Genomic DNA, 12,883 nt, shown 5'->3' on the forward strand with positions numbered 1-12,883 from the left:
CCCTGCCACACGTGCCCCATCCGAGACGGCTTTCAGCACAAGTGGGAATATCATCACATGCTGCAGATCAGCACTGAAACCTGAGACTGTTGAACAGCTTGTATTCCTTGCTCACAATTTGTAGTTGTTTTGATTGAGATTCTCAAAACACATTAGGGGTGGGCGATATCTCGATATTTACGATATATCGAGATATTTTTTAAACTCGATATGGATTTTGACATATCGTATATATCGATATATTGTTTATATTTAATTCTGATTTCGCCACTTTGCTTGTTTGCCTTCTCTGTGCTGTGCTCGCCCCCGCACTCCTCTGCCTCCTTGCTTTTGTTCCCCCTCCCCTCGCGTGTTGTCTCATTCAACCAAGTCCCCCGAGTCCGGTCAGGCACATTAATCTTTCCCCGCCCAGCGAGTGCTTGAAGTGCGTCAGAAACAGCGCGCACGCGATCAGTTGTTGTTATTAATAGGGATGCACCGAATATTCGGCCACCGAAAATTTTCGGTCGAAAATGGCCCAAAAGTGCATTTTCGGTTTTCGGCCGAAAGACTTTTATCACCGAAACAATACGGCCGAAATGTTGTGATGACGCAAACAGCAGACACCGCGACCTGCACGTGCTTGTCTGAAGCAACATTACATATCTGCGGTGTGGACGTATTTAAATATATCTAAGAGTGACCCACGGACAGCGATTTTCAAAACACAGACATCCCAAGTCTTCCTGAAGTTCCGGGAGTCTCCCGCGTATTGATACCGGCTCCCTAATGCCCGCAAATTAGTTTAAATCTCCCGGAATCGCGAGCAAGCATGAGCGCGCATACGTAGCGCGCGCGGCAGAGAGAGGGAGCGAGAGACCTTTGCGTGTGTGTGCAGAGCAGCCGTCATTTCTCAGAGGTTTACCTGAGCTCACGTCCATGAGCATATGACTGCAGATATTATTTTGGGCTATGGCAGTATTGACCTAAATGCACTTTGTTTTTATGAGAGAACATTTCATTTTTAAACCTTTCTCCAGGCCAGTAGGCTTTTACATTATTATTTAATGTACACGAGTGGGGTCAAGTTAAACATTTAATTTTATACTTTGCAAATGCTAAATAAATATTTGCATAAAATTTTAATGGATTTATTCTTTGAAACTTTAATATTAATTTATGCAATTGCAATGCCTTGATTTTAGTAAACTTAGTACACAGTCATAGCCATAAATGCAATGGTACTAACAATAATTGGCATAATTTCTTTCGGTGTTTCGGTTTTCGGCCTTGGTTTCCTCTTTTTCGGTTTTCGGTTTCGGCCAAGAATTTTCATTTCGGTGCATCCCTAGTTATTAATTTTTTGTGTAGCGTCGCCTCTCGCCGCATTGCTTTTGTTTGAGGGCGCTTAACACACTCACACTTAACATGCTCCCCTGTAGAATCGGGCCTGGCAGCTCGCGCCAGGTCTAGACACGGTGAAAGTTTCCTGATTGTGACGGATGGCCGAATTTACATGACACATTATAAATTAGCATTAGCTTACCTATTCTGCTATAGATACAGTGCCAAAAAGAAGAGAGGAGGATAAAGGTGGATAAAGACAGAGGTAAAGTGATGTAATGAATGAACAGTTTATCTAATTGCATAGTAGTAAGATACTGTAATTTAATGGCAGTTATTTTACCTTAAACTTTATGCTAGCAGTTGTTCTGAGTTCTCCAGAGGCCCCAGACAGTGTGATTTTGTAACAATCATGTCAATTTTTAGATGCATTTGTATCACTTTTTTTTTTATTAATGTTTTACTCTACAGTTGTGCAGTTTTTGGGGGGTATATGCCATTTTTTTATTTATTTGACAAAATTAGTAAAAATATTTCTATACAGGTTTATTTAAAATAGTGCAATATGTATTATTTCTTCCTTTATTTTACAGTTAAATTATTATTTTTGTATACAGGGATTTTTTTTTTAAATGTCACAGAAACACCTACATGAACAGCCTACCTATTTGCAATTCAATAAAAAAAGACTGTGGTATTTGGCATATTTGTTTTTGCAGTAGTTTTTGGGGGTTATTTTTCCTGTAAAGATATCGAGATATATATCGTATATCGAGATATAGCAAAATATATCGAGATATATTTTTTGCTCCATATCGCCCAGCCCCAAAACACATTATTACAAATTACAAATTGTGAGCAAGGAAAAATTATTATATTTATTTTTTATTTCTTTATTTATTGAAGTGTTTATTTATTTTATATTTTTAAATAATATAAATAATAAAGATTTTAAATTGTTATACTTTCAGCAAGAAGTGATTACTTTGTTTTAATATTTTATACAAGACGTGTTTATGTTTGGTATTTGGGGGGGGGGGAGATATAGTTTTCTTCAAGTCTTCACATATTTATATTTTCTGCAGTAAAATATAAAAATATAAAATTTAAGTTGTGCATCTAGTCAATCTAATCTTACATAGGATGTGTAATATAGCAACGGACTTCAGTTTACTGGTGTTCATTCACTCTTCAGTTTCACCACATGCAGCTATTCCTTTTAAATGTTTCTTTTTCGAAAACACTGATGCATTACTGATAATATGCAGTGTTATTTTTCTAGTCATACTTTCATATTTTGATAGACATTTTCATATGATATTCTTGTCAACATTATTTTTTATTTGTCAACACTCTGCCCCACCCCAGAGTACTCGTTTTTGAGTCCTATAAATACTCAATTATTATTTTTTTACAACAATACCCATGACTACTCTCAATATAATTCTGAAAATTCAAGACATACAACAACCACATACATGGTAATATGGCAAATAACTATATATATTATTATATAAATGCTAAACACCACTGTGTTATAAAAAATACTTTCCAAGCTAATGCCCATTTACCATACTCCAAGGTCAATTTACCTAAGGTCCAAGTACTGCATGATGTGGATTAGGATTTCACAAGTTTCAGGTGAGTAAGATTTTTTTTAAGATTAACTTTTTTAAAGCTTTTATTCAGCAATTAAATGAAGCATTTTTGAAGCATTAAATTGTTCAAAAGTGACAGTAAACATTTATATTGTTAATATTTCTAATAATAAATGCTGTTCTTATTAACTTCATCTAAGAGTCCTAAAAAACATGTCCACAAAAATATTAAGCAGAACTGATTTCAACATTGATAATAATGTTTCTTGAAACCCGAATCAGCATATTAGAATGATTTTTGAAGGATCATGTGACATTGAAGACAGGAGTAATGATGCTGAAAATTGAATTCATCTATGCCACGGGAATGAATTACATATTAAAATATATTCAAAAAGAAAAGTTATTTTCAAATGTAACTTCACAATATTACAGTTTCTACTGAATTTATCAAATAAATGCAGTCTTTGGTGAGAATAAGAGGCTTCTTTTAGAATATATATTTTTTTAAATCTTACCAACCCCAAACCTTTGAATGTCAGTGTAAATCACCAACAAAAGAGTATGAATTTTAAAAGCTCCAGATTCAAGTCAAGAGCGCTATACTAAAGATCATTGAGAATCATGAAGCAGCTGATGGCATGTCACAAGCTGGATTAAAATTCAAATTAAATTAAATCCACGTTTTTATTTACTGAAAATATTTGTTACCCTGTTGGCTAACATATTTGTCTAATGATTTTTCTGCATGTGGTATGAGGTAAGCTCGCCAAATAAGTGCGTGGGGCTTACAGTTTGGCCTGATAAGCCAATTAAGCAAATTAGTGAGCAATGAAAGATTATTTTAACACCCTACCTGCTGCAGTTACAGCATAGCAAGGTGATGTGTAATAACCTGTGCTTGTTTCAAGCATACCTGTGATGCCAAGAAACTACAAAATATGCTTAAGAGCTTTATAAAAATACTTTGACATAAGAAAACACTAGCATCACCCTTTGGTTGCGGTATTTTATGAAAGACTGCACACTCCAGTATAAACACAGACCTGGATGGCAGACAGAAGGTAGTTCATTTCACTTCTCTACAGATCTCATCCATCCAGTGAGCACTGACTGTACGTTTGGAGCAGGACAGCTGTAGACAGCCGCTCCACTCAAGAGACCCCTGAGGGACGAGCTTAGTGGGACGATACAGCTCGTGCAGCAGAGAGGAAGGGGACATGGGGTTAAACATGTTTTTTTACAGATGAATGAAAGTAGTAATCGGGCCCAGGGCGGCCACACAAAGGAGGGATGCTGGGTTGGGGTAAAGTAATGACAAAATGAGCTGTTTACCACTGCAGAAATCTAGGAAAAATAGTCATATGCTCAGATGGTCTGTTTCCTTCAGCTTAAGTTAGCTCTAACACAAATTGTATCAAAGATGCCATTAACCTGGACAATTAACTTCTTGTTTCAGGGCTGCAGATTGCTATTAAAACGGTCAATTTCATTTCACAAACCAAAAATACTCTTTTGCGAGTGATATTTTAAAGGGGACCTATTATGCAAAATTCACTTTTGTATGGTGTTTGGACATAAATGTGTGTTGGCAGTGTGTGTACACAACCACCCTACAGTGATAAAAATCCACTCACTCCTTTTTTTTTATCTCCATAAATCAAAAGCAGTGTCTCCAAACGACCCGTTTTCAGAATGTGGATTTAGTGACATCACTAAAGCCACAGGCCCCGCCCACGAGTGTTGACTGACATACCGTTATAACTTAGACCTGCCCTGATCGAGTTCACTGTGAGTTGTACACATCAGCCATTGCAGCAGCAATGCACTCACGAGAAGCGTCGAAGCATCTCCCAAGCGTTGAAGGTGTTGTAGCTGGATGTATTCATTCACATAGCTCTCTCTATTTACTCTTGAAATCTGCCAACCACTGAAGACGAGGTGGATTCATTTTGTTTTCAAAGAAAATGCTCCCTCAACTCTACAGAAATTTATGTAAGTTACTTATGCACTTCTTATACTGTTTACTCAGCTCTAACAGTGATTTTCTGAAGAAAAACTGATGCTTCATCTTTTGTGTGACATACAGTAAACTTTATTAAAGTCATCAGTATATTTTGTGTCATCATTCAGACAATTAGATCGTCAGACGGAGTCCTACAACAGGCTTGCATTAATAGTGTATACAAGCAATGCCAAATAGGTTATAATCGTAATTAAACTAAACTATACCTTTTCCAACTCCATACAGCATATATTCTCTGACTCTGTAGGCATTTTTATGGTCGAAATGAACACCATTACTGTGACTGTCTGTTTTATTATTATCATCTTCCCTGTTCTAGCTCTGATAGATCGCGGGATTCGCGGCTGCTCCAAACTCCAAACTATCTCTTTTGGCTTGAATGAAAAGCAACAAAAAAACACCAATCACTGTGTGAAACACAAAAGTGTCCAAGATTAGGGAGTTTTTCTTATGATATTAAATTTCATGAGTTTTGATCAGGTGTCAGATGGCACTAGCACCCATGTGGCCAAATAATTTTTCGCTTTCGCAGAGTAATTTCCACTTTTAAATATGAGTGAAACGCTCAAACAGTCCTAAAACACACAGGTCTGAAATCTAACACAGACCTTGTGACTGCTGCTCTACTAATTTAGAGGTGTTGACATTTTCATGCACAACTGGTTCATGCAAAAAAAAAGAAAGAAGCAAAAATCATCCTAACGTCTTTATATTTGCCTTTTAATTCCCAACAACAAGAAAAAGACATAAAAGGCAACACAGGAAAAGTTCAGCAACAAAGTTTCAAGAGCACAGCAGCTGGAAGACTGTTGTATGAATAAGTGTCAAAAATATGTTAACACTTTATTTGGTAACACTTAAAGTTTCCTTGATACACGTTACATGTATTTATTATAGTAATTACAGTAAATTATGCGTAATTACTTGCAACTAACTAACTTTGTTTTAAAGCACCGAAAGACTCCCAGTAAGAAAAACATGGTCATGCAATTATGTTTATAATTTCTCTCCATTGAACTGCATGAATCAGACTGATGCATCAGGTTGTCTTGTCAAGTATCATTTCACACCTTTCAATGCACAAACGTGGAGTTCACAGGTTAGAGGAACACCTGTTGGAGAGGCACTTATGAACATTAGATGTGTAGGGGCAGGGCAGGGAGGAGCCCCACATAGAGTAAACCTGTTCTGCAGACAACAGAACAAATCTGCTATGAAAGACAGGCCATTTATTAAAACAACTCCTTGAAACTTACTTGAGCTGGAAAAACCACTTTCTGGTTCCAACAAATTAAGCACAACTATTACATGCAATAGGTAAAAAACGTGTTATTGGTTTTCCTAGTTTCGCTTTACTTCTAAGTTTAGAGTTCAATACATTGTTTCCTGTTGGTGGTGGCAGCAAAATTACTTAGTTGTACCAAATGGTCTGTTATCAAAAAGCTGTATTGGGTGCCGATAAGAACAGCAAGGCTTGAAACCTTGACCTAAAAGAAAACATATATTAGCTAGTATTTTGCTCATTTGAAATTCACAACTCCAACTAACATTTCCTTCTCTTTCTCTAAAGTCGTCATTCGAGTCACAGGCTGATAAAGGAGGACAATGCAGTCAGAGCTGTGATAATAAGCCTGGACATTTAATATGTGCAGCTGGGTGGGAGACGTCAGATTAGCTGAAAGAGCCTACTATGTAACTCGTCACGAGATCTTCCACAACTGTCAAAGCCAAAGAGTGTTTTCCCCCCCCAAGCCCTTCAGGGAAAAACGTAAAGACTTCACATTTACGAAAGCTTCCCCAGGAACCTCCTAAACCACAGACATATGGGTGTGTGATCCACTTGTTAATGATTAAACTGTGCTGGCATACAGCTAATACCATTCCTGTGCTTTGTGAATGTGGATAAGGGCATTCTGGGTTAATCCAGTTAGCGCTCAACATCTCCGAAGTAAGGAATTTACTGTGACAAGCGGATGCTCAACTATAACACAATAGGACAGAAACAGTGAGGATTAGAGATTGCGTAATGACTAAACACAGTGGAAGCTTCACGTTGATGCTTTTGGAGGGTGTGATGGGGAATTCCTCGACCGCTGCCAGCTTTGGCCTACAGTTTTATCAGCGGCAATACAGGGGCTTCAGTTCCCAGACTGTTCAGCAACATGTATTCCCATGTAAACCAACTCCAGGAAAAGGCTGCAAGGCACTTTGTGAGCCACCCAGGTGCTCATATTAAAATGTGAGCTGGCAGAACACTTGATCCAAAGTAATTTGCTGCACATAACACTCATCGTTTTGTCTGAGGTAATTTCCCATACTTCATCCTGCTTTGTGCCCTGCACTAAACTGAAACATTTCTATTTTTGGACTTGCTATAAGGTGCTTCTCTGAACTATACATATCCTAGCATTAAGGTGAACATAAGCCGTTCAGGTGGGGCATTCAGAGACCCGTAGTGAACAAGAGCAACTAAACCTCCATTTGTTCAGCCTAAAATACTGTGCCAGTTAACACATATGACCCTGTCTATGCAAGCATGCAACTATCTTATACAATCAGCCTCAAACATACTGAAACACTTGAAATCAGCTCACACCCAATGGCAGAGGGTCATGACCTGAGAAGCATTAAGACGAGTCATGTTACAGGGCTAATCCCAAAACCTGCACAATGTATTCTAGGAGCTAAACATGTGGACATCATCCATGCTGATAAAAGCAGTCTCTAAGAAAAAAAGGAAAGACACATCTGTCGTTATACTGAAGTATCACAAGTAGGAATGAGGGCAGCAGAGTGGTCAGAGTGAGTCTGGGGGAGAAGAAACTGTAAGCAGCTTAAATCTCAGCACATGGTGGAGCGGCGACACACGGAGTCACCATATGGCCTTCTCCAGAGAACAGGCTCAGGCCTGCTGAGACCATCCATCTAAGTGTTACAGTAAACGTATAATGGAGCACTACTCAGACGAAAAGAGCACTGCTGAGCAACCTGGAACCAATTAATGAATTAAAAACAATATATATAGGCAAATGTTAACTTCACAACATTCTAATGTACACACAAAATGGATTCATTTCAAGATTTGGTATAGATAATTTAATAATGTTAAAAATTAACTTGAAGTTAGCATTAGATGACAGAAAAAAAAATCTAAACGTAAAAAAGGGAAAATGAGCATGTTTTCTATTTCAATATCTTTTAAAATGCCATTTATTCCTGTGATGGCAAAGAAATCAGAAATCATTCTAAAATGCAAATTTTCTGGCTCAAGAAAAAAAATATTATTTTTATCAATGTTAAAACAGTTATTTTTGTGGAAACGGTGATGTCTTTTTCAGGATTCTTTGATTAAACAAAGTTCAAAAGAATAAATAAAGAGCATTTATTTGAAATAGTAACATTTACATTGTTTCAAAATATTTTCACTTTTTTTAAATATTTATTGCTGAACGGAGTATTAATTTCTTTAAAAAATATATATATATATATATCTTACTGAGCCCAAACTTTGGAATGTTAATGAATAGCTGCCCAATTTATGTCTAATATCTACTGCTACCAATAAATTAAAAGTGGATAGACCAAATTTTCTGTTTTCAAATATTTTTGTGAATATTTTGTGTAATATGCAATTTTTTTTATAACTACAATATTAAGTGTTTCAATCAAATGTTCATTTAAACATAGCAAATTATGTGTGCAACTAACTTACATTTCAAATACCTCAGCATTAAAGGGATAGTTCACTCAAAAATGAAAATTACCCCATGATTTACTCACGCTCAAGCCATTCAAGGTGTCTATGACATTCTTCTTTCAGACGATTACAATCAGAATTATATATAAAAAAAATACCATTGCTCTTCCCAGCTTTATAATGGCAGTGAATGGAGGTCCTGATTTTGAAGCCCAAAAAAGTGCATTCATCCATCATAAAAGTAATCCATACGACTTTCGGGGATTAATAGTAAAGGCCTTATGCGATGCATTTGTGCAAGAAAAATTTCCATATTTATAACTTTATAAACTAAAATAACTAGCTAAAATAACGGCCGCATGCATTGATTTACGGCCACCAGTCACGAATTAGAAGTCTAAAACGAGAATTTTTAAAGAGAAATGTCGGAGGATTTCAATGAGAAGAGGAGCTTGAGTTTGTTGCGCAGCCCTATTTGTTTGAACCGTGAGAGGGATCAAAGCTTACGCTTCTCCTACGCCGCGTCAAGTGTTACTCTTTTGCCGTAAGTCGACTTGCGTAGGACGTCTGCCGGAAGCTTGTTATTTTAGTTGAAAAAGTTTTAAATATGGATATTTTTCTTACAAAAACCCATCGCTTTGCTTCAGAAGGCCTTTATTAACCCTCGGGAGTAGTATGGATAACTTTTATGATGGATGGATGAACTTTTTTGGACTTCAAAATCAGAAATGCCATTCACTGCCATTAAAAAGCTTGGAAGAGACAGGATATTTTTTTATATAACTCCAAATGCATATGTCTGAAAGAAGATAGTCATATACACCTAGGATGGCTTGAGGGTGAGTAAATCATGGGATAATTTACATTTTTTGGGTGAACTATCCCTTTAAGCATATATCAGACATCGGCTACCCGGTTCGCTAAACCTTTAGCCATATCGGTCGACCACTTCAGATACCTCAGATCTCTTTTTCTATACATGAGCTGACTGAATTTTTGTTTCTCTTTCACTCTCTCTCTGACACAGGGCCAAGGGGAAGCCATATGCCAACTGTCTGCACACAATTTACACACATATACACAGACCTTCAAGCTCAAGGCCTGACATGTCCGCTCAGATCAGCCGTTCCACATCATGGTCCTGTGCTGTTCTGTCTGACCCTGTTAGCAATGCTGACTGTAGATAGGCTAACAGAGCTTGAGTCTTTTGCCAATGAGGCAACGCCAACAGTACTGGCATTATACAGCCTACATAAGACCTCTAAAGGGACTGGGCTGGAGTTGTCAACAGCTTACAGTAGTTTTTAAATGTTGAATTAAGCATGTTTGCTTTTTTTGCTATCAGTGTACTTTAGGGATCGTTAGCTCTGGCAACACACTAACAGTCTCTCATGAGCAAATGCCCAAGGTAAAAAAAAAAAAAAAACTTGTGTGTTTTACTGTATGTAGACACTACTGGACTTTATTCAAAACCAATTCAGCAGGATCTCTCACGTGCACACGCACATTAAGAAAACACAGAGGAAATCCAAATTAAAAGGACAAAGCAAAGTGCTTTTAGCGCAGTTAGTGAGACAGATGTGTAACAAGCTAAAGTGTTCCCAAGGGAGGCTAGACTGTCAAATTTAGACAGGAGCCATTTCTGCAAAAGAAATAAATTATTTCTTAAGTTTTTTAAAGTATGCATTGAAAAATCTAACAAGACCAGCAAACAAAGAATTAAAAAAGGGTGCAAACAACGATCTTTCCCCATTTGTCTATGGATACATGATATACGAGACAGTTAGGCTATTTATTTCACTCTTAGTACAGAATAGCCTAATTCCCTCAACTTTTGACCAATGAACTGCTATTACTCTTCCAATTACTTCTCGAAGGCTCAACTTACTGGGTAAGGACTTTAAGGCAAGACACTACAGGCAAAACCCATTGTTTTTTCATGCACTCGTCAAGTTTGAGATTTTGCTTCCATAACAATGTCTTCTTTGAGACCACTGAAAAGAAAACAAAATACACATTTAAGTGTTTATTTTATTACACTATCTATTTACGACTGAAGATTTAAATTACAATAAAGGCGAGTTCCCCCCCCCCCCCTCACACTAGAAACGTCCGCTTCAGCCGCACTTACAGAAGGCAAACTTTCTAGTTTTATTCCTATTTATATTCTGAAGGCTTTTACAGAGGAGTTTGTTCATTTATCATTCATCTAATTCATATAAAGTGTTATTCCTAAAAACATGGGGAAATGGGATTTTTTTTCTGGCTGTTGACAGTATTTTCTCATCATTGCAGATGAGTGCATATTTGTTTAGAAAATACCTAATTTGCATGTTTACAATAACATTTTAGAAATGTGTGATACAAAACATGTGTTCTAATGTGCTGCGATTCATCAACTGGGAAAGAAAGGTGATATATTTTAGTTAAAAAAATGTTTAACCCCATTAACCTGTGATATATTGCCTTAATTCACTTTATAAAGACTGCACCCACAAAGACAAAATTCTAGCCCATGAAATGAAAAGTACAACCAAGAATACAATACGTATATTAAAATGTCCTGATTTTTCAAACTTGCTGTGACCGTGGAACCCTTGAAAAGAGAGCCACGGTTTAACCAGTCACGTCCATGTGTGTCAAAACAGCTACAAGTCTATGCATAATTTATAGTTGAGGTTGGCAAGTAGAGAGACATGCACGAAGGCACACATGAGATGCAAGTGCTGGGTCATCATGGCAGTCAGTCTTACCTTAGGCAGCTCTCTCAGCTGGTTGGCGTCCAGGAGCAGCTCCTCCAGACTGCGGTTGTAGCGGTAGATCTCATCGGGCACCGCAGTGAGCGAGCAGTGCCGCTTATCCACAGACTCAACGTGACGGTTGCACCGCCACAGCGGGATACACTTCAGCATGTCCCGGGCGCACTCAGCCCCTCCGCATCGGGGACTCACTTAAGCAGCCAAATGATGAGGATACAGGCTGGTGCTGCCGCGTGTCTCTCCCTGGACTTTATCCACCAAAAGCAGTCAAATAAAAGCCCCTGCGTGAACGTTTCTCCAGCAAATGTCCACTGACTCCAACGATGGTAGGGGACATCCAGACGATTAGTCCAGTCAAGAGTTAATGAGAGTTAGCTCTTCATAAAGTATTTCCTCATACACAAGACGAGTTACTCAGCAAATTCACAGTTTGGTTCAACTTAAGCCGAGTGAAGTCAACAGCACACTCACATTTTATGTTATGCACAGTTTTGCAGCATAAACATCTCCTCGCTGAATTAAACGAGATTATGTCGCACGGAACAAGTGACGCCACTTAGCCGTTAACATGTAGAAGAAGCGGGGTTTAAATACGCCAAACTCGTTGGTTAATGTCACGTGCCCTTAAATCAGACATGGTTTGGTCTTGTAATAATAATTAAAAAAGAGATCTAATAATCAAACTACATCATGTCCGTGAGGCTGCTATACACACGACGATATGCTACAGCTAACTGATTAGCCAGCAGCAGAACGCTATTCCTCTACAAAATACAACAGCCAGCCTCTAAACAAAACCAAAACAACTCCAAACTACTTACAGACGTGTGTGTCTCTGAGATGTGTGAGATATAAGAGGGACTGTTATGATGAGATCACATACACAGCAGCAACAGGCTAAGAGCAGCAGGCCGGTCTGTGTGTGTGTGTGTGTGTTTGTATGTGGGGGGGGGGGGGCTGGGCTTGATCTCACCCGCTCCAGAGACACTCCACCGGCTTTGTGCTCCTCTGCTGCCCGTCCTAGTAACGTTATCGAGTCCAGACTGATTCGTCACAAACCTCTCTTTCCTCCTCATGTAGATGGTTAGCTTAAGGACGGACGCGCGCGACGCTCCTCCTGGGCTTTATCTGCCGGGGAATTTCCTGCTCTTGTAGGCGAGTGTGTGGAGGTACTGAGTTAAGTACGGCTTCAGTAGCTGATACATTCCCAGGTCCGCCTCACTGTTGTGAGTCTCTCTGAGCGCCTCTCGCACGCAACTCCAACTGCACACAGCATCACTCTTGCTCCTGCGAATGGCGACCTCTAGGAGCCTGGAGGAAGAGAGGGAGTGCCGAAGGGAAGCTGGAAGCTAATGCTCGTTCGCCGCCCTACGGAAAGGTTCTGGTACTGCAGCGTCGCGTGGGAAGGCTGTTGCTCGAGTCCCTTTGGTGATTTGACATGACATGAAACATTGCAGTTATAAAAAAGGCTAACAATTTA

The 12,883-nt window shown here is 38.6% G+C and overlaps 1 protein-coding gene across 36 annotated transcripts in view; it reads right to left on the reverse strand.

The window, feature by feature from the left end:
- Window positions 1–12,678, reverse strand: part of scrib (scribble planar cell polarity protein) — a 106,521-nt gene extending 93,843 nt beyond the window's left edge. For all 36 annotated transcript variants that reach the window (XM_081359486.1, XM_081359495.1, XM_081359474.1 and 33 more), the window contains exon 1: window positions 11,398–12,678. In XM_081359486.1, coding sequence (XP_081215612.1) covers window positions 11,398–11,556 — 159 coding nt within the window. In that variant the 5' untranslated portion in view covers window positions 11,557–12,678. The remainder of the gene's footprint in view (window positions 1–11,397) is intronic.
- Window positions 12,679–12,883: the final 205 nt, after the last annotated feature.

The sequence above is a fragment of the Scardinius erythrophthalmus genome (genome assembly GCF_964197995.2).
Source record: "Scardinius erythrophthalmus genome assembly, chromosome: 2".
In the NCBI taxonomy this organism is placed as follows: domain Eukaryota; kingdom Metazoa; phylum Chordata; class Actinopteri; order Cypriniformes; family Leuciscidae; genus Scardinius; species Scardinius erythrophthalmus.